The following is a 21,880-nucleotide window of genomic DNA, read 5'->3' as shown; positions in this document are numbered from 1 at the left end:
CGGCACACTCGCTCGCACACTTTAACGTCTACCACTGTACATTTGAGAGTATTGTTGCTTTTATCCTGGACAAACCCAGCAGGTCAGCTGTTGTGGGGGCAGGCAGGAGGACGGCTGTGGGCAAGCAGGAGTCACTGACCTTCAGCCTAACCCGGTGTTTTGGAGGAAAAAAAGAAAAGCAAATAAGAGCTTTAAGAAAAAAGGTAAAAAAAAGATTTGAATGAACACCAGCTGGGCTGATTCTGTTGGTGTCATATAAAACTACAAGTATCCTGATAGCAGAGGGTTAACCCAGTGATAGCTTGGACCTCACACGGTAACTAAATGATCTATTTTTCTGTCTTAGAATGAGAAACTATGAATCACATTTTAGTAATTATAAAACCAAAGACAAAGATGTGTGAGAACAAACCCGTGCAGCAAGGCGGCGTGGCGTTTTAGCTTCACGCTAAACCAGGGCTGATTTTTTAAATCATCTGTGCTGTTCGTCTGCTTTCACTCTTCCCCCATAAAGGTGTCATTTAACAACAACTCCTGTACGCTTTGACACCTGAGTCTGCATCAAAAAAGATGCAGTTTGAACACCATTAAAACGGTTTCTCTGCACAGGCAGAGAGCACCTGTCCCCACAGTGTGGATGCCCCACAGAGACCCTCCTTGTGTTGTCTGACAACTGCTGAGCCTTAATTTGTTTCGCCTGCTTCCACTGACTAATGCAGCTCTGATGCATGTTCCCCTACATGCCAGCGAACGCTATGACAGAGCCGTTCCTCTGCCTTCGTGTTCACAGTGACGCTTTATTGATTCTCTTTCGTTTTTAGCTGGAAACTTCCAGCCACATGAACAGGCTTCACTGCAATAATTAAACTCTGTGTTGGTCTCACGCAATTTATCATCCATCCACAACATACATCCACCACAAGTGAGCCCACCCATGTGAAAGGAAACACACATGCATACAGACACACACACACCACCCACTCGCAGCGAGCCTCATTCAGCTGAGCCGTCCTGTTACTGTGGGAAATCCCATGGCTCTGTGTCCTCTGGCTGCATGCATCCTCACACTTCCTGTTTACAAATCTGACAATACACACATTTTCAGAGACCCACATGCAAGCGACCACACACAATTACTGCAGATGCATGACCGTGGCAGCGAGGGGTACATACACATGAGGGGAAACAGATACACGAGGCCGGTCGCCGCAGTGACCGCAAAGGTAAAACCACACGACTGGGTTCCCTTTGCCTATTGTGTTTCTCACACACACACACACACACACACACACAGTAACGCCTTTTGACCTTAAAGCTTGCAGCTGCAGCGGTAAGCACTTTGATCTGTCAGATTAAAGCCCCCAGCTCGAGGACCATTTATGTGGCCCTACACTAAACTGATACTAGCATCTTTGAATTTCACCTTAAAGGGTGAAGGATTTAAAGCACCACCTTTGAATAAGGCACAGTTTTACAGGGTGGAGGTTTCAGTCATTAAAACGGTAAGCAGACCGTGTCCAGGGTCTCTCACCCAGAGCCCCCTCCTCCCCACGCTGAGGCTAAGACCTTGTCTTTGGCCTCACCGTACACTGGAAGGATTCATGCTTATTAATTCACATAATCTCCAGCAGTCCTGGGCTGCAGATATTGCTTTGGCCGTTCTTCTCCTCCAGCTTGGTGCGATTAGCGCTTTACATTCGTGAGCTCATTGGTAGCAGCCTTTTCAGTAACATCAGACGAATGGCCCTATCGAAAGCTGATTTTATAATCTGACGAAACAACACATTTTATAGTTTGGTTTGTTTCGTAGAACTAGTGCTGCGCGTCAACATGCAGTTGTAACATGTTCCAGGTGACCTGTGTGCAGCTGTTCATGTCACAAAGCTCTGGTCCTGCTTTTGTTCTACAAACACAAAAAGGCTAAAATGTAAAAGTTGTGAGACTCTCTCCACGACAGCCCGCACCGCGTCCGTCAGCTCGGTTTATGTTGTTTTCTTTCTCCATCTAATGTTTCCCTTCCACATCTCATACAGCTGAAAAAGGTCATTTGAGCATGTTTATATATGTTAACTTTTCACTAAACTGCGTCCCTGCTTCAAAAACCAGCAGAGTGCGTGTTTAGCACGTCTGTGCAGTGGTGACTTGCTGGTTTTTCCAGGGTAGCGCTGAGCTAAGTGTGCGTTTGTTCTCACAGACTGTGTTGCTATAATGAGCCAGCATTGTGCTGCGTGTAGCGGACGGGGATACAAACTTCCGTCCTCACAACAATAGAACTGAGAATTGTTTTTCTGTGTTACTGTACATTGTTCCAGGGAGTCTCCAGCCACACAAAAGCTCACAAAGTGTTTACTCGAGCACAGTGCAAACCATCAGAAACCATGTGCAGCTTTAAATATGTACTTCTTTATTTTTGCCACAGCTCTGTTTGATTGGCAGCTTTACAACTACATGAAAACACACTCGCACACTACAAACAAATCTTTATGAACAAATGAAACTACGAGTGCATTCAGATTCGTCTGTGCAGGACAGAAATGTTTATCACGTTACATGACGAGACACACACAGGCCATCTAAGCCACACAAGAACATGCAGGAAAATTGTTGCACATGCTTGTATCGTAGCTAGCTAACTACAGGGTTAGCCAGCTACGATACACACTAGGGGTGGGGGAAAAATCGATACTGTGTAGTATCGTGATATTTTGTATCGATGCAGGGACAGCAGAAATCGATATTTTGTTACAAAAAAAGGTTTTTGTGCTCTGACTTCAGAGCATGTTGATCCTTTTTCTGAGCAACAATCCTGACACTGTCAAATGTGTTTAACTTGTTTTTGGCAGCAATAAACACGACAGTTTACTTATTTTAATTTAAGACATGTTTTATTTTAATTAAGTTTAAAACTTTTTTATTTAATGTAAAATTATATTTTATTTTAATTTACTTTCAAATTCTTCAGTTGCTGAAGGGGCTGCATAGTTTTCATATTGCATAGTTCAGAATAGCTATAATTGTACCAGATGGTTTCAGTTAAGCTGGACTAGACTGTAATACAAACCGTTCAGTTTGTCAACAATAAAACTGAAATGAGAGAAAGACTGAGTGCGAGACTTTGATATTAGATAAAATGAATATTGATAAAGTTTACCTTTATGTACAGAATCTGAATATCGCAAAATATTTTAAAAAATTGCAATAATATTGTATCACACACACACACACACACAGACACACACACACACACACACACACACAGACACACACACACACACACACAGGTTAGGGCTACAGTTTGTAACAGCTAACAGAAGATAAAACAGGATGAAATCATTTCTGGTTTTTGACATCATGATTAATTTGAATAACTACTTTATGTGTTTATCAGTAAAAGTGGAGATATTCTCAACAACAACCCTGTGAGTGAAACTAAACCAGTAGCAGAGGTGGGTAGTAACGAGTTACATTTACTCCGTTACATTTACTTGAGGAAGTTTTTGCAAAAAATGTACTTTTAAAGTACCTTTTTTGCACGATACTCGTTACTTTTACTTGAGTACATTTATAAAGAAGAAACGGTACTTTTACTCCGCTACATTTGCAAAATTCGACTTGTTACTTTAAAAAAGAATAAATTTAACACATTAGATAACATGCCGCCAGTGGAGTTTTCTGTAACGTTTTTACCAATCAGATGTGGCCATGCAGTCACATGACCAGTTTGAAACTGTGGCGGACAGAGCGGCCCAAGCGTTTCAAAGTAGCGACACACGGAAAGAAGAAAACATGGCAGAGCCAGTCGTCTGCGCCACAGCTGAAGAGGATGAACAGCCTTGGCCTCACATACAAAGGATGTTTAGTTTAAACAGTCTGCATTAAGCTGGGCAAACACTGCGATTTCTTTCAGTCACGTTATTCAGCTCCTGCTCAAACTGTACAATTAAATCTCAGGGGTTAGAAGTTCATAGGTCACGATGCAGGTCTCACACTATACGGCCTGATGCTCTGATGCGACCTGAGTGCTCACACTGTGCGTCCATAACATGAAGCTTATCATACAAAATCTGTCCCTCGCTCTCCCTCTCTGTCTTTCACTCACACAGACACACACCGTCAACTTTGCTAAATTACTAATGACAAACATTGACCAGGCAGCTGTGATTGAGCAGCATGCAGCTCTTTTCATGGTTGTTGTAGTCGTGATAATTTTGTGAGGCCACATTGAAAAGCCTCGGATACGGAGGCATAGAGCTGCCACCCAGGCAAAAGAAACATAGAAAAGTGAAAAGTTTATTGTTCTAACACTATACCTTTCACGTTTGAACAATATAATATCAGGTTATTACAATATACAGAATTATCACGTTCGTACAATATAAATATTATAGAGGCTACATCGCAGCTCCAGTCGCGCTTCCATCACCGTCTTTCGTCTTTTCCCAGAGTAACAGCCAAACAGGAGGATCTATTGGCGAGCACTGCTTAGCCTTGCACGCGTTCTTATTTTAAACTTAATCTGGAATTCATTGCAAACTGTTTGTGCGGGACATGAATGACAGGATTTTGTTTTTCTACAAGAGTTAGTAAAAAACATCTCCAGTGTGATTGAATCTTCTTGCCAAACATCTGCAGCTTGGCAGTGTATACAGCACTTTAATGACCAGAGCTAATTCTTTTGAAAACCTTACATCTTTCCACAGGTTTCAACTTCATCAGACATCACCTAGACTCAGAGCTGGATGAGACCAGCACAAACAGCAGCCTAACCGACTAAGATGATGGATCCATGGGGTCAGGTAACGGACTATAAAGCACCAACAACCGGTATGACGAACGCGGCCGTGACTCTGGCAGACGAGCTGAACACTTTCTATGCTCGCTTCGAGGCTGCAGCTAAGGTCTCCAACAATGCTAGTGTTAGCGGCGCTAACGGCTGCAGACAGGAAGATACTGCCAGCACCGGAAACGTGCTCGTCATCTCCGAGCATGAAGTAAGGAGAGCCTTCAAGAGAGTGAACACCAGGAAAGCAGCAGGACCAGACGGCATCCCAGGTCGTATCCTAAGAGACTGCGCATACCAGCTAGCTCCTGTGTTCACTGAGATATTCAACATCTCTTTATCTCAGTCGGTGATCCCCACATGCTTCAAAGAGTCCATCATTGTTCCTGTCCCGAAGAAACCCCACCCTGCTTCTCTCAATGACTATCGCCCTGTAGCCCTCACCTCAGTAGTGATGAAGTGCTTTGAACGCCTGGTCAGAGACTTCATCATTTCTTCACTACCAGACACACTGGACCCACTACAGTTCGCTTACCGTCCAAATCGTTCCACAGACGATGCCATCTCTCATCTCCTCCACACATCACTCACTCACGTGGACACTAGAAGGGGGAATTATGTTAAAATGCTCTTCATAGACTACAGCTCTGCATTTAACACCATAATTCCCTCCACACTCACCACCAAGCTGGAGCATCTGGGACTCAGCTCATCTATGTGTCAGTGGATCTCCAACTTCCTAACTGGCAGACCACAGGCAGTAAGGATGGGCGGACATGTCTCAGCCTCCACCACTCTCAGCACTGGAGCCCCCCAGGGGTGTGTTCTGAGCCCCCTGCTGTACTCTTTGTACACATATGACTGCGTGGCCACTACCAGCTCCACCACCATCATCAAGTTTGCTGACGACACCGTCGTGGTGGGCCTGATCTCTGATAACAACGAGACGGCCTACCTGAAGGAGATTAGGAATCTGGAGAACTGGTGCCAGAGGAACAACCTCCTTCTAAACGTCAGTAAGACAAAGGAGCTGATAGTGGACTTCAGCACTAAGCAGGAGAGGAACTACCAGACCCCCGTCATCAACGAGTGCCCAGTGGAGAGAGTGGACAGCTTCAAATACCTCGGAGTTCACATCACGCAGGACCTGTCATGGTCCTGTCACATCAACACCGTGGTGAAAAAGGCCCGACAGCGTCTCTACCACCTCAGACGCTTGAGAGACTTCCAACTGCCCTCCAAGGTGCTCAGGAACTTTTACTCGTGCACCATAGAGAGCATCCTGGCGGGAAACATCTTAACCTGGTTCGGGAACAGCACCATGCAGGACAGACGAGCTCTACAGAGGGTTGTGCGGTCAGCTGAGCGCACCATCCGCTCCGAGCTCCCTGACCTGCACTCAATCTACAGCAGGCGCTGCTGGACCAAGGCCAGGAAGATGGTGAAGGACCTCAGCCATCCCAACAACAGACTGTTCTCTCTGCTGAGGTCAGGAAAGCGATTCCGCTCCCTGAAGACCAACACAGAGAGACTGAGGAGGAGCTTCTTCCTGCAGGCGATACGGTCTCTCAATCACACCACCACACAGTACTGACCCACACATACAGTTCTTACACACACACACTGGACTTTCTGGACTTTGGTTTTGCACAACACTGGTCACTATATTCTTCATTTCCGGTTAATACTTGTACAGCTGCTGTTATTGTGTATATATTTATTTATATTTAGATTTCTTCATACATTCTTATATAGTTCTATATTGTGTATTTTGTTGTACAGTTATTTTATTTTCAACTTTAATTTATATATTTTATCTTATTCTCCCAGTTAAATTTACCCTTCATTCTAATTTGTGTTGTACAGTTATTTCATTTTTAACCTTAATTTATATTTTATTCCTTCCTAGTTAAATTTACCCTTTTTAATTTTTCATATTTATTTCCTATCTTATTCATAGCCTTTTCCTTTTTTGTTTTCTTTAGGTCACGAGCAGTTGTCCAAGCATTTCACTACATATCGTACTGTGTATGACTGTGTACGTGACAAATAAAAATTTGAATTTGAATTTGAGGTAAGCCAGAAGCAGGGCTGGAGAGGTACCTTTCATGTCCATTCACTGGAGGTGTGGATCTATTGCATGGCGTTCCTCACATCAAGAAGCTGTCGATCAAAATCAATACAGCTCTTCCTGCATCAGGAGCTTGTGAAGGAATCTTAGTCATGCAGGACTCCTGTTCACTGCTGAACAGTTGAGAGCAAACTGCTGCTGAAGCTGAACCATCACCTCACTGAGTGAAGAAATGGCACATTTTTGCTAAATATGCAGAAACAGATGCACACCCATACAACTGATGGTAAACTGAGCTGCCTTGTATGAACATGTGCTGAAGATGCCTCGTTCTGTTTTCTCTGAGGCTGCTGTGCCATTTGGAGCAAAGATGAATATAAAGTTTACAGCATATCTTTTCACTGGAAATAGTTTGCACTGTTTATATGTTTATATTATTTACTGCAGGTATTGGTGAAAAAAGCTTTATGTTGTGAAAAACTGAAATCTGGAAATTAGAATTGTTGTGCCTCATTTTGTAGTAATTGTGCACTCTTGTGTCGCTGTATGGTCTACAGGTGTTGGAACTATATTCAGAGAGGCTGAGCGTCGGCTCTGCTCTACGGTGATGCGAGCTGTGCTGTCTGCAGAGCCAACACCGCTTCCCCCCGCAGTGATAAGGGAGACTCGGCCTGCGTGTTATTAACGGTGAAAACGAACTCTGGGGAAAACGATGAGCATCTTTCTCCAAGAACTTGTTTTCTGTGCTGTTTGTCATCCACACTCATTAATCCTAAGCGGCCCGTGCTGGAGAGAGACAGAGCTGTTGGAGCCGCCCAGAGCGCTTGTTCACTCATTGATTTGACTCCAAATATGCACCCATTCATACACTGATAAATGAGTTCACACACAGATGCTAACGGAAAGAAAAATCGGACTCATATTTCACTGTTCAAAGCCGGGCATTGAGCTAACAGGAAGTCACGTTACGGGTCGTAATCACAGGCTCACTTTGACCTTCTGTGAGCGTATTTACGACACAACAGGATCGCAATGAAAACAAACTCAATTTATGCTCATTCTCAAAGCTTTGATTAAACTTTTCTTGTCCAGTTCGGGGCAGAAGAACAGCCCACCTTTTACTTCTTTTATGTTTAGTCGTATTTAGAGTCGTGTGTAGTTCACGTGCACACCTAAGGAGGGACAAGCACATTTCAAATGGTGCATTAAAACAACACTGTTTACATGTGACAAATAAATAAGAGAAGAACCCAAAAACTGAACTACACCCAGAAGATGAGATATGACCTAACATTAGACCTGCAGCAGCGTGGGGCTGTGCCGCTTCTCTGCACGAGTTCGTTGCGAGGCTGCGGCGTGCTCTCCTCAGCGGCTCCGTCTCCTCAGCTCTTTGCTCGGGTGCATTTGGCTGCGTTGTGCCGACAAAGCTAAGTGCTGGTAAAAACTAATGACGATTTTCAAAATGAAGACGAGACCCTGCTTTGGTCTGAAATTATCACAAGTACAATTGACGTTTACTGCGCGTAACACCAAAAACTTATTACACCCAGGCCTGTGATTAAATGTCTCATCAAATCTATTTTCTTCTCCAGTCATTTCAATCCAGTCGTCCAGGAGGATTAGTGGAGCTCAGCAGGGGGAGAACAGAGCTGGAAGCTGCTCCAACACTGGCAGCTTCCTGCCGGTTCTCAGCGCCGAGAACGCGCCGGGCAGACGGCAGGCACTGGAGGACGCAGGCTGCTGGAGCCTCTCCAGACGCTGCTTGGCAAAGCTACTGCGGGCGCAGATGGCTCGGTCGTCAGCGAGCACACAACAACACAAACATGTAAAAGCCGCTGACAGCAGATGACACACGAGCGCACGCACGCAGCAGCGCACGGGCCCCGCAGACTGAAATGTGTGCACGAACACTCGCGCGCACACAGCGTCCACATCAAATTGGGCATGAGATTAAATGCTACATCAAATCTACTTTAATTCCTGATCCCTTCAACCCTGTAGTGGCCCGCTTTACGGGACCAAAATAAAAACAGCAACTGTGTTCACAGATCAGTTTTGCGTGCTTGTGTTTGTGCGTGGCGGTCACGAGAGAGGCTCTCTGGCCGAGGCAGAAGCACCACGGCCGACAGCGCTTCCGCCGTACCCTCCCTACCTGCGCTGCAAATGAAAGCACAAAGTAGCAAAAACACACTCTGGCGTGGGTTATGGATTTTGAGCATACAGTCCAAAGCTGAGAAAGAGATGCGCTGCAGAGCGTGGAGGGGAGGCTCGTGAGCAACGAGGCCAGATACAGCTCCTGAAAGATGCTGCTGTCAGCTATCAAAGCTGTGAAAGAGGTCGCTTATCCTCCCCAAGAAACACAAGTATTTTTTAAAATGCATCACAGGTCAGAACTGAGAGAGAAATAGCACGTCAAACCAGCCAACAAAAGTCCGACTCAGCCTGGATGCTGTGAAGATTTTCTGTGCCTGCCTGAAGGCCCAAACCTCTGCATGCAACAGCTCAGGTTGATCCTTTGGTTGCCATCTAGAGGAAGTACAAAGTTCACCACTGCTGACTGTGCAAACACATGATTATTGGTTGCCTCCAATGGTTTTTCATCCGCTCTCAGTGGTGTGCGACAGAGACGAGTCTGTTATGGGCTTATCCGTGCAGGTCCTGAGCCACGAGAGTCCACTGCCACCTGGCCTCTCGTTCACCCTGACAACACTCATGTGGTCTGCAGGAACAGAGAGCTGTCCTCGGTGACACGCCTCACAGTCAAATAACAAGAACCTCCGGTTTGGTCCCTGACCCCAGCCTAGTGTCTTTTGCCCACTCGTTTGGTTCCCACTCTTATACTCATGGTTCACAGAAAACCCACTGCTTGTTCTTTTTAGTCCAATAAATGTCACCGATTATTGTGACTGATACCTGAGAAGGACGACCACAAGACAGATTTCTGAAATTTATGAAAATGTAAAGTAGTGCATCGCCCATCCTACCACACATCACTGCGGCTCGCAGTGCTGGAGTTTATTTCACTGCTGTTTGTTTTTACGGCTGCACAATGTGCAGGAAATATTGTTTTATAGAACAACTCCTTTTCTTAAATGAAACGAAAATAACGAGCTTCTTGAAGTTAAAACAGCTCGACAGAAGTCGTCCTGCAGCTCTCCGTCTGCTGCAGGTTCTGGTTTAAAACTGACCTCAGCACAGCTGAATGAGCTGGTCAGCAAGAAAAAACACCAGCGTCTCACTTCTTCTTTCAAAGTAAGAGCAAATGGATTATTTAGAAGAAAGCTGATCATGGATATCCTTATTATTTAAAGAGAGAAAGGCACGTATAGTTGTGTGGCCTCTAACATGTTTGGGTAACTCGACATGTGGGAATCACTGCTCTGCCTTATTTAACTGTAAAAGAATAAATGTTGAATGAGTCAAACAGGCAATGAGTCATTGATCCATCTGAGGTTCACACTTGGTTTGGAACATAGTGAGATTCTGCTATTACTAAGCACACCAGAGTATTGCCTTCAGAGGTGTGAAACTAGCACACAGGAGAAAACCTTAGCAGTATTGTTTTTGGTCATCAGTCAGCTGGAGGGAAACCCGAGCTGCATGTACACAAACCCACACTGTAGAGCTCTTTCAGATCATCAGACGGTGCGTTTTCAATTTGGGGTAATCCCACCAGTTTTAGCTCGGCACTGAAAATCTAAAGTGAAGGTCACGGCAGCACTGAAATATGAGATCATCCACGTAGACGGTCATTCGGTTCAACAAGCTCAACAATCATTCTGCTAGCAACTCATTATGTCTCTGTGCTAATGAACACCACAGCTATAATACTGACATGCTTCAGCATGCCGTAAAAACAGTGTGAAGCTGCAGTTGCATCATGAACGTATTCTAACAACATTGAGCTGCGAATACCAGCCGCCGGACCCAGTTTGAATATTGACAAGATAAGTGTTAAAGCCACAGGTTACCAGATACAATCATGAACGCAGAAGAAATGCAGATTGCAGCGTCACAAAGACACCACAGTCATATTTACACCTCATGGTTTAAAATCAAACTGAACTGTTATCCGCCTGCTCTGATGGACGGGCTTGTTTTACCAGTGCACACAAAGCACGTGTCAGAGCGGCCTCGCTGTTCGTCTGACTGCAAACGTGTGCACGTACATAATAACACCACATACATTATTTGGTCCGATTCTTTTCTTTGTTTTCAAGTCTTCCATAAAACAGACAGCCCATCCATCTGCAGTTCATTTTCTGCCCTTACAGCCAAGACGGCGGCCACTGTCTCGATCACGGAGCTCAGCAGGATAAGAAACAAACTCCAGAGTGAGACCACGTGAGTGTGTTGCACAACTTTCTTGCGTACACTTGTTTTCACAAACTTCCTCTTGCTAAAAAGTCTAATGATGAGGAGGGAATAATCAGCTCTGAGCTAACATTTGTGACTCCTTGTGTCCTTTTGCCTGTTTCAAAACCTTTGACCCGATCCACCCAAGAAGTCTGAAGGAGACTGAATCAGTGGGCGGAGCTTGTCACCACTACGGACCATCGTGAAAAGCATCATTGTCAGAGGCTCTTATGCTATGCTGTCATCAGTGATGACCCCGAGAATTTCATTTTGGGACGGACAGAACTGGGACAGAACTGGGACAGGGTTAGGGCATTAACCAATGTCAGAGCAAGCACACTGAACAGCAGCACTGCGGTAATGATACCGTTGCATGTAGTCACTCTTCACACGTTTGTGAAAACATTGATGTGACAGTGGCTGAGGACAGCAAACATTCTTGTTCTGATGAAGCCAAACTTTATGTTATGTTTGCACGATTGATTTATTATTGATTGATAGGATTTATTTCAGTTCTCAGTTTGTCCAGTTTACTTGGTTTGAACTCACTTTACTTACCTGTGTTCCAGGAACCAAGTGCTGCCTCACTTCCTGTCTTTATAGCTTCCTGTTTAGTGCTGATATCACAGGAAGGGAGCAGGTAAAGTGGGGGGCGGGGATAATTTAATAAAGTCAGTTTTATTGGGAGTTATATGTTATATTGTTGCAAACTGTAATGGCTACACCATAGACGTGTGTGTTCACTGCTGGTACAAAGTCACATCATAAGTGTATGATCACGACTGTGTGTTTAGTCTTGCCTGTTGAATAGTCCACAGGAGAACATGGTGCTCGGAGATGCTGGAGGACCAGTTCAGCGCAGCCGAGTGCACATGACATGCACTTTGGTTTAAGTTCAGTTTATTTGCACCAAGTTAACTTTTTGTCAGTATTTTGGGTCTCCTGATGTTCTTCAGCCACTTTGGCCAAGCTATCTCACAACTGAGAACTTTCATTTTGGGTGTTTCAGGAAATGACATTGCGAGCCAGGACACATGCAGGAAACCTGCGGCGCTCCTAGCGCCAGCCCTCAGCAGTGCTAACTGTTACACTGCTGTAGGGTCTCGCCTGTGTCCGAGGCCACATTAACACAGAGCTTCTGCTTTTACCGCTCGAAGCAGTGCATTCTTACTGTGGAGCTGGCCATTTGTTTGGAGCTCATTTGAAATGCAAAGCACCCCCCTCCCTTCCTCCCTTCCTCCCCCCGGCAGCTGCACTACCTCGAATTTCATAAATCCACAGTGAGATATCCGAGCGGAGACAATGGCCCCATAATCTGATAGTGCTGTCTGCTTCCCTGCTTCCGGACAGAGCTTCAAATGAAGCTTGATATGATGACTGAGCAGGAGTGCTACTTGTGCACAGTGATGCACCTCTCCTATTTCAGGAAGGAGGCTAATGTCATTTATGTGACCTTGTTAGACGCTCCTCCGCGTAATGATGACATGTCAGGTAGATATCTTTTGGATTTTGTGTTTTTATCTTTAAGTACTCCAGAAAAGATGGAGACAAAGGGAACCTTCATATTCATGTGCACTTCAAAGAGAATGACTCAATAATTCATGAGCGTTACCGACTTCACAGCACTTTGTGGTTCTCTGCAGCGGCTGTGTGCAGCGGGCTAGGACTGGACAATGTGCAGGCGTTTTTTCTTTCCTTCTTTTAAAAGAGCAAATGTGCGACGCTTGAACTGAGATACACAGAAAACACATTTCCTCTGCTGACAGCTGGTGTGAAGCAACAGAAACACATCAGCAGCGTCGAGCAAAGACACGGGTTTAGAGCCTAGGACGCACACATTTGTGCGCTGCAGTCCTCAGAAAGACAACGCAATTTTATGACCAGTAGAGCAAATGTAAAAAACCACATTATCTTCACAGGAAGTGAGTAGGCGTCCATCTGACAGAACATAAGAACTCAAGTTCTTCTTTGTAGGCTGATGGCAGATGCACGCCAAGCCACAGTTATATAGGTTACATCCCCTACGTGCACGAGAAAAACCAGTCAGTCTTAATGTACTACACAAAAACCTGACACACGTGTCCACTGTCTTATTCTTCTCCAACAAAACATGTTAATTCCTATGAGGAAAAATGCTAAAGAGCAAGTCACAGTGTGTGGGTTAAATATTATGGACATGTCAGTGCAGCTTTAAAAGCCTCACGTTCTCTCACCTCTTATCAAACATCTTTCATTAATTAATTAATGATTTCACTATGCTGATTCCATCATATTAATAACAGAGCACAGAAATTTCCACTACTAAAGTTCTCTGCTGTTCATGTTATTGGACCTAGGGTTCATAAAAAATACATTTTTACATTCATTTTCATCAGCGAACAACAGAGGCATGAATGCAACAAAGACACACACTTACAGCAAAGTCAATCTGAACTACTGATGAACCCAGGGTAAAAAAACGACACGTTAACTTTCAGTCGTCTCAACGAAAAGAAACGTTAGATTCCAGTTTTAGTTACGTGTGAGATTTAATGTCTTACACGACAGCGACACAGGCGAGTGTGTGTGGCTCGCTTAGGTCACAACATGATGACTAAACTCTATTTAGATTTTTTCTATATAAAAAATATATTTTCACTCCCCCGAAGACGTGTTTGCCTCCAAAAAAAGAAAATCACTTATTTACTCAAGGATGAAACGCACAAAGTCTGCACAGACTTTACTTTGTATGAATGCACACTAGCAGAGGTTAAAGCCACAGTCTTATTCTGAGCCTTTTAAAGCCCTGCTGCTTATAACTGAGGCTTGAAGCGCACTGGGCATGAAAGCTAACACATACTGGACTACATTATCACCATCTACCAGCACGTGCCTCTGAATGAATGAAAACAGACTTTTCATGTGAAATAACCAAGTCACCAAACTGTAACTTTGGTGGCTTCAGATACACAATCAGAGGATGTTGTTGTTCTTGTAGCTTAACTTCTGATGGCTCGTGTTGACAGCATCTGTTTCTCACTGCGCAGACAGTTTGTCCGTGCAGCTGATAGTGAGCCAGCTCGTTCTTTAGTTCTGTCACCATCCTGAGCCAACACGCTCACATTTCAGACTTTTGTAGTGAAACCAAGCCTGACTTGTTTCATGTATAACTGAACATTGCACTAAGAGGTAGCTAACACGCACGAGGCTGTCATTTAAAGAGTTGAAGGGAGGCACCTCGTGACTTCCTGGAAGCCCGTTTCTCTCTGCAGATGAGAAAACCGTACGCGATCGATTCGGTGATTTCACTTGGAGTCGACGTACGGGAGACGACGACGAAGTGTCAGTTGATGCTAATGGCAGGATAGATTTCTTTTTGTTATTATTAGTACAGGGATATGTTTAACATGATGTTATAGGTTATGACGAGTTGTTTTTCTTTACGTTTCTGTCATTTATGATCGATGACAGATTTACATTTACTGTCACAGCCTCCTTAAAATTAGACACAAGCCAGCAGTGAGGGACCTCGCTGACATTAATGATAGTGCTGTGCTTTTAAATATCACGAGAAAGTGAACTAATAAAAAAACAAATGCGATAACTGCATTTTTTAATTTAGCTGGCATGGAAATATCAAAGTACCTTTTGAATGAAGTGATGAAATTATGTTGGAATAATGAGTTGACTGTGTCGGGATATTGTGATTACATTTTATAATAATGACAGACTTATTAAATCAAAATAACTTCACATTCACACAAAGTAGTCGTGATGACTTTCGTGCTGATTTCTGTCAGCTGCTAAAGCAAATGTTTAGGAGGACACTGAGATCGATGTCCAGTACTACAATACAAACTGTAACCTCTTCTCTACTGCGCAGGAGGGCTGCCACAAACGATTATTTTGATAGTCGACTAATCAGATCCATTGGACGTAAAACGTACAGCTTCTTGCACCAGCAGCATCTGCTCTTATATAACTATCATTAGCTTACAGCTTTAAGTGTTTAAGGTCTGTGCTAACTAAAAATAAAGACAAGATGATAGTTTATTACATTTTAATGACATTTGCAGATTGTTTCGGTGAAGTTTAATAAACTCCTTGCTATCTAAAATATAACAGGACACCAGAGTAAATTCTCCAGCATCTCACACTTTTGATAATCAGCTGTCTGCTTGATGTTTATTCAGCTGTGTAAAAACTTTAATCTCAGCCAAACCGATTTACTCAGCAACAAATAAAATACTGAAAAAAGCCAAACAACAACATTTTTAAGTTCTCTAAGTGACTCATATATCATGTTTAACCTGAGTAGCGAAAGACGGCGGTGGGTTTGAAAACGATTTGCCGGTGTTGTGCCAAATAGTGATTGGTCGTATTTAAACTGCTATAAATAACTTGTCGGGCTATAATATGTGAAACATATGTCAAATGGATCCTTCATGGATAACATAAAGTCATCTTGGGCCACAAACAACATTTGTGTAACAAGGTAGAAGTCGCAATCAGTTTTTGGCAGTGACTTTTATATTACTTTTATTTATGCAATTCTCATCAACATTAAAAGTCTTTTGTAAGAGTAAGTTGGCCAAAAGAACAGCAGAAATGGCAAACTAATTACAATAGTTCTGTAAACATATTTTAAGTGGGGATAAAGGACCGAATTTGTTATAATGTAAGTACAGTAACACAGAGTTATAAAGATACTTGAAAAACTGATCTTTTAATTCAATTTATAACCCCTTTGTAAACCCTGTTCACCGAAGTCTATTTACCAACACATGTAAAGGTTTTACTCATAAAAAATACACAGACACATTGGAAATCACTTTTTGGCACAACACTGGGAGTCCGCTGTTCTCACGGCTCTAGCTAGCCTCGCCCCCGGCTAGCTATCGAGCTAGTGGGTAACAGACGTCTCCGAAAACGTCGGAGCGCTTTTGAAAGTATGCGGTGTCCTGATAAACTGAGCAGATATTTGAGGTTTACACAGCTACATTCTCCCTGAAAATATGTTAAACGTTTATTTTGTGACCCAGAAAGAATAATAAGAGTAATATTAAAACTAACTAGCTGCCGCCATTGTTGGAAACTGAGCTGGGCCGCGCTATGAATTATGGGACGCTATTTCTTCTTCTTCGGGGTTTAACGGCAGCTGGCATCCTTGTACATGCAGTGCTGCCATCTTCTGTTTCAGTCCGTTATTACACTCTTAAATCCTGCTACTTATTCCTGCGTCTTTTGGGATCTTACAAAGCTTCAAACGACGCGTCGACTGTTAAATCAGTCGTGATGATTTTGATAATCGACACAATCGTGACTAGTCGACTAATCGTGGCAGCCCTACTGCGCAGCCACAGCAGATGGATTGAATCTCAACAAAACCGAGATGAGGGATCAGCAGGCGACCATATAAAGGCGAAGGAGTCACAGGCTGATATCACTGGGCTGTGATAGTGGGTTCTACACCAGCGCTGGCTTGCCTGCAGGGCCTGTCATTGTTTTCTGTGTCCATTCATCAAACCACAGCACACTTCCTCTGACACACACATGATGTGTGACATGTGCCTGGACGAAACCCTCTCAGAGCTGGAGCACTGTGAGATTTGCTTCGTAATGTAGATTAAGATGATTTCTGCTGTTTGGAGCAGCTCGGCTGTCAGAGGTCACCGTTTGGAAAATGTTAAACAGGAAGTAAGGTGTGTTAATGAAAACACACGGCCATGATTCATGGAGTATTCAAAGTGATGATCATGTGACACGGGAAAGAACCAGTCAGCTGACAGTTACTGCTTCATCGTGTACGTGTAAGTCCTGAAAAAGTACGAGCTACGTTATTTAACTGACAAGGAAACAAACAGGAAAGCAAACATTTGCTGCCTTTGTTGGTTTAAAGTATGAAGATTAATTCAGTTTCAGTCACTGTTACACAGTTTCTGCTTTTCCAGACATCACAAACCTCTAACCTCCCCGACACTAAACTGCAAATGTTTGTAGATGTGGAACGAAACAATGACAAGAAACGTCATGGAGAATATTCTTTCTGTTTTCTAACATTTTAAAGATAAAACAATGAACAGATTACAATAGAAATCAGTTGCTGCCCTTGATACGGTGTTATATGTAGGCGTACGGTGCTTTTTCAGACCACGGCCCATTCAGCATTCTTTGTTTCCTCAGAGGGAAGTAAGCACTAACAACAACACATCAGATAAACGGTGATGAAACCACTGGCACGCCATTAGCACCGGCATCTTCTAATATCAGCATCAATATTAACCTAGAATTTGAAAACGAGTGCATCCATAATTGTGTTGTAGTCAGTACAATGCTCCGATGGTCGCCATCGTTTCCTTATGCCCAGACTACAGCACTGGCTCTCCTCTGAGCCCTCCAGCTCAGCTCCAACCACTTTTAGTCTGATTTTGATAACTGTCTTGGTTTTCTGACCACACAATCATTATTTTGGGCTGCATCAGGCAGCTGTTTCTAAAACGTTGTCAGAAACCAGCTGTACAATAACTGCCCAGCTGTAGGACACCCGCCCTGTAAGCCGGCAGACGTACAAATTCACTAGAAATGGAACAAAGCCTGCGAGCGCTACATGCTTCTGTCTCCTCACGTCACAAACCAAACACAGTGCCCTAATGCGGAGGCCTGCGCCCGCGGTGAACTTCCACCTTTTCCTCTGACGTGTCGTTGCCGCTTTTAGGGCAAATGGAAAACATGGACAAGGCTTCCACGTCTGAAGAACGAACCATTAACTACTTAAACCCACATTTTTCCTCAAGGCTGGCAGGGCCGACTCCTCCAGCAGCGTAAAGCTTTGCTTGTACAAACAGCTTGACTAGACTAGTTAGCAGTTTCAAGTTTCATTGATGCATCACGATCTTCACGTAGTTCAAAAGTGTCTGTTAGTGTGAAACGGGATAATAACCTGACAGGCCGCTACAGTATGAGCGTGCAGCGCACTTTGGTTTCACGGGCAGATCCACCTCGCACTCTTCATATCTGGTTTCAAAAAAGCTGAGACGGCGATGGTAAAAACACTCAGATCGATGCTTCAAAACCGGAACGTCACAAATCAAACAGTGACTACATCCACCTTCAGTTTATCAGGCACATCAGAGCTACTGACAGGAGGCATCGTTTAAGCCCAGGTCTGCTGTATGTGTGACATATATACTGACTGTGTGCCCACACCACTGACACAGAGGCTGTTCAGTCAGTAAAGCTTTAGGACCTCAGTTTGACAAATCACTCGAGTTTCCTGGTCGGTTTATTTAATTCTTATTTATATTCTATCAGCGGAAATCCACTCAAATATTTGTGTGTTTGCTCAGCTCAAACATGTGGTGTCTTATTGTGTTTCCTTTAATCACGATCTGCTTTTTTAGAGCTCTGGAACTAAAACCTGCTGCTTTTATGTTTGTAAATATGTGAGGTGACAGTAAATCCTCGCAGCCTCTCTCAGGGTCTGAGTGCGGAGGGCTGCTTTCGTGGTGGTGATGTACAGCATACAGTAGGGTTGTGTTTACAGTGAGTGCCTGCAGCCGACTGGACAGATGTGAACCCGTCGATCTGGCCAAGTCAAAGACAGTCCCTCCATTCAGTAAAGGCCCAGGACACAGGGTGATCCATGAGACCCCCTCCGCACGCGCTCACACACACACACGACTCCTGACTCCAGTTTTGTGAACAGTTGACATGAAACATGACGTGACCATAGAAAACCTCAGAAATAATTCAACTTCTAATGTCGTCACTTTGTGTCACTACATCCCAGCACAGCTGAGAGCCAAGATTTAAACACCACCCAGTCATCCTTCCTGCTAACCTCTGTTCATTATGATTCACTCACCCACGCTCAGTGGACATTATATTTATGTAAAATGTCATACACGCACGGGAAACGGGAGAGCAGCTAGCCGCTGTGAGTGAGGCTGTGCGGGGAGCGCGCTGATGCCGTTTGACCCGTCCGTCCGCCCGCTCACCGTCACGGTGCTCACGGCTCTGTGGACCGCCCGCTGTGACTCTCGTGTAATCCTCCAGCAGACACACAAACATGTACCCGCGCGCACGCACATACACGGACTACTTACGCCCTTGGTTTGGGGAAGCCCATGGACAGCAGCACGTCCAGGCTGGAGCTGCATTTCATCGAGCCCGCTCGGTTCTGCCGGAGCCTCCGAGGGAGGATTTTGCTGTAGAGGTCTTCCTTAGCAGCCATGTTCAACCGGCCTCAGCCCACTGCAGTCTGACTCAGTCCAGCACTTCACCTCCGGCTAGTCCACGAGCTTCAGCTGGGTCCGCATGAGTGAAGAGATCACGGCAACTGCACGGCAGAGAGCGCAGCGCTGCGCGGCCAGGCAGAGCCCGCTACTCCGCCCACTGGAGGAAGCAGCACAGCGCAGCTCACGCACCGACACCGGCGGCTTTACTATAGCGTGAAACAGACACGAGCCGCTGTGAAAGCTGCCTTTATTGTGTGTAAAAATACACTTGGATTATACACAATTACGTGATCGTATGTAGGACAGCAGTGCGTCATGTGTCCACTGCTGCCCATTAAAGCAGAACAGCAGCGGGGCCGTCTGTGCTGGGCGGCACCGACAGGCTCCAGACACCGTTTCCTATAAAATGATTGTTTTGCACTGAAAACAACTCGGACACATTTTAATACCAGACACTAACTGTTGGTTCTTTCATCAGTATCACTTTATTTCCCCTCATTATCATGAACACTTGGCGGTATTACAGTCAGACCTGCTGGAGCTCTGGTCACAGACTGTGAGGAACAAACATGGATATGTTAGGGCTTTGGAAATTATTTTTATTGCACTTCTGGCACATTTTGAATTCTATGAAACACAAAATTATTAAAATGCATAAATGCCATCTAAGCTTTGTTCTCCACTGTAGTGATTTTAGTCTTTGAAACGACACCGGAGCTCTTTCAGACACGTGCACTGTGCCACGGCCGTGAATTGGCCCCAACTGAGCCGACGTGTGGAGACGTGTGAGGTTAGTGTTGGCCACCGACAGCGCTGGCAGATGGGTTATATGGTGAGATGACACAGAACACACAGCCTGCCTCCTGGAAAGCTCGCCTCATCTCCACCTAGCGGGCCAAACACAGACTGCATCAGAGGGAGAGAGAGGGCTCCACATACACAACTTCAACAGGCCCCAGCGACACGAGTGACCTAAGATGCTCCTCAGTAGGGATGGGTATTGATAAGATTTTCACGATTCCGATTCCATTTTCGATTCTGTTTAACGATTCGATTCTCTTATCGATTCTCTTATTGATTCTTTTAAAAAAAGGAGAACACTAAGGTCGATTAGCTTAGAACTTTGTTTTATATCTTCTCTTTGAACAAGATAGAAATTTAGTAACATGGCCTTACAAACCCAACAGTGAGATCTTAAGAGATCCAGCCTGCGGCTCTTCAATGGGGTGTCACAGGGTCCCCAGGAAAAACATTGTAAATGTAAAATAATAAAATAAATATTCTTCTGTAGCAATAACAAAGTGTAACATAAATTATTCTGTAGCAATTACACAAGAATATCCAGTAATGTCCCTGCCTACAATTAAACACATTCACTTACTGAAAATCATCTGCTGTGGCAAATGGGTGCAAGCCTTTGACCACAAACTGAGTCACTGCTCAGTGACGTTCGTCTATCCTGCCTGAAAGGAGACGCTACCGGCAGACTGCAGCGAGAACTGCCAGCATCTGAGCCAGACTCTGTCTGTCTCATCATGGTCACTAAATGCACAGTAATGGCAGGTTTGTAATAAGGCAGATCGCGCTAACATAATATGCTGTTAGTTGATTATTTACCTGCCACATTAACGGGAGAGGACGTGCAAACGTTACCGCTGCTGCTGGGTTGAGATTCACGAGTCCGGAGCGAATTAAAAACACGACATTCATTTAAGGTCATCGCATGTTTGTGAGCAAATGCTTTTGCATATTCGTAGTGTTTCCTCCCTTAAACATCTACTTTGCAAGTATTGCAAGTTGCCCTGTCGTCATCCGTTCTCGTAAAGTGTAACCAAACTTTTGAGCGTTTGAGCCGCTTACGCGCCGTGTTTCCTGCCAGGTAAATGACGCTCCGCAACGTGATGATGTCATTCGGGGCGACTGGAATCGATAAGGGAATCGTTTGCAAAAATGGCAAACGATTCCAAGGAACTGAAACAGTGGGAACCGGTTCTCAACAAGAACGGGTTTTCGATACCCATCCCTACTCCTCAGTCTCCCACCAGAGGAGGAGGCTGGGGGCCGGGTGAGAAACATACAGTCACTGTACAAATGACGTGTTACATTTGGGATTTTCCAAAAACCCATAACTAGTTGGGTGTACACACACTGCCATGCAGGGTAACAATCCCCCCAAACCCTGCTGTTCATTAACAACTGATCGAATAAGCTATCACAGAAACCAGACAGTATAATTTGTTGTCATTTTATAATTAGTCCTGTTGCTGTCTGTTTGTATAGGTCTTTCTTGCTGCTGTTACGTCCAAATTTCCCCTTGTGGGACACTTAAAGGATTATTTTATTGTATTCTAGACTGGTCACTGGTCACCATGTGGAATGAAAGGATGGAAATGAAAATCACCCGTCTGCAGACTGAATAAAGAAACTCTGAAAATCACAGTGAAAAAACGATGCTGA

At 44.4% G+C, this 21,880-nt stretch overlaps 2 protein-coding genes across 6 annotated transcripts in view; both read right to left on the bottom strand.

Moving 5' to 3' along the window:
* Positions 1-19,816, bottom strand: part of ubash3bb (ubiquitin associated and SH3 domain containing Bb) — a 46,978-nt gene extending 27,162 nt beyond the window's left edge. For both annotated transcript variants that reach the window (XM_085478922.1, XM_085478923.1), the window contains exon 1: positions 19,292-19,816. In XM_085478922.1, coding sequence (XP_085335048.1) covers positions 19,292-19,419 — 128 coding nt within the window. In that variant the 5' untranslated portion in view covers positions 19,420-19,816. The remainder of the gene's footprint in view (positions 1-19,291) is intronic.
* A 67-nt stretch (positions 19,817-19,883) lies between these two features.
* Positions 19,884-21,880, bottom strand: part of gkup (glucuronokinase with putative uridyl pyrophosphorylase) — a 21,500-nt gene continuing 19,503 nt past the window's right edge. For all 4 annotated transcript variants that reach the window (XM_085478926.1, XM_085478924.1, XM_085478925.1 and 1 more), the window contains one exon: positions 19,884-20,310. In XM_085478926.1, the coding sequence (XP_085335052.1) occupies positions 20,215-20,310 (96 nt within the window). In that variant the 3' untranslated portion in view covers positions 19,884-20,214. The remainder of the gene's footprint in view (positions 20,311-21,880) is intronic.

Source organism: Copadichromis virginalis, linkage group LG14 (genome assembly GCF_057382275.1).
Source record: "Copadichromis virginalis isolate Kocher_CV1m ecotype Utaka linkage group LG14, C_Virginalis_male_GT1.1, whole genome shotgun sequence".
Lineage (NCBI taxonomy): Eukaryota > Metazoa > Chordata > Actinopteri > Cichliformes > Cichlidae > Copadichromis > Copadichromis virginalis.
The sequence above is the reverse complement of the archived record's forward strand: the minus strand, read 5'-3'. Positions and strand labels throughout refer to the sequence as shown.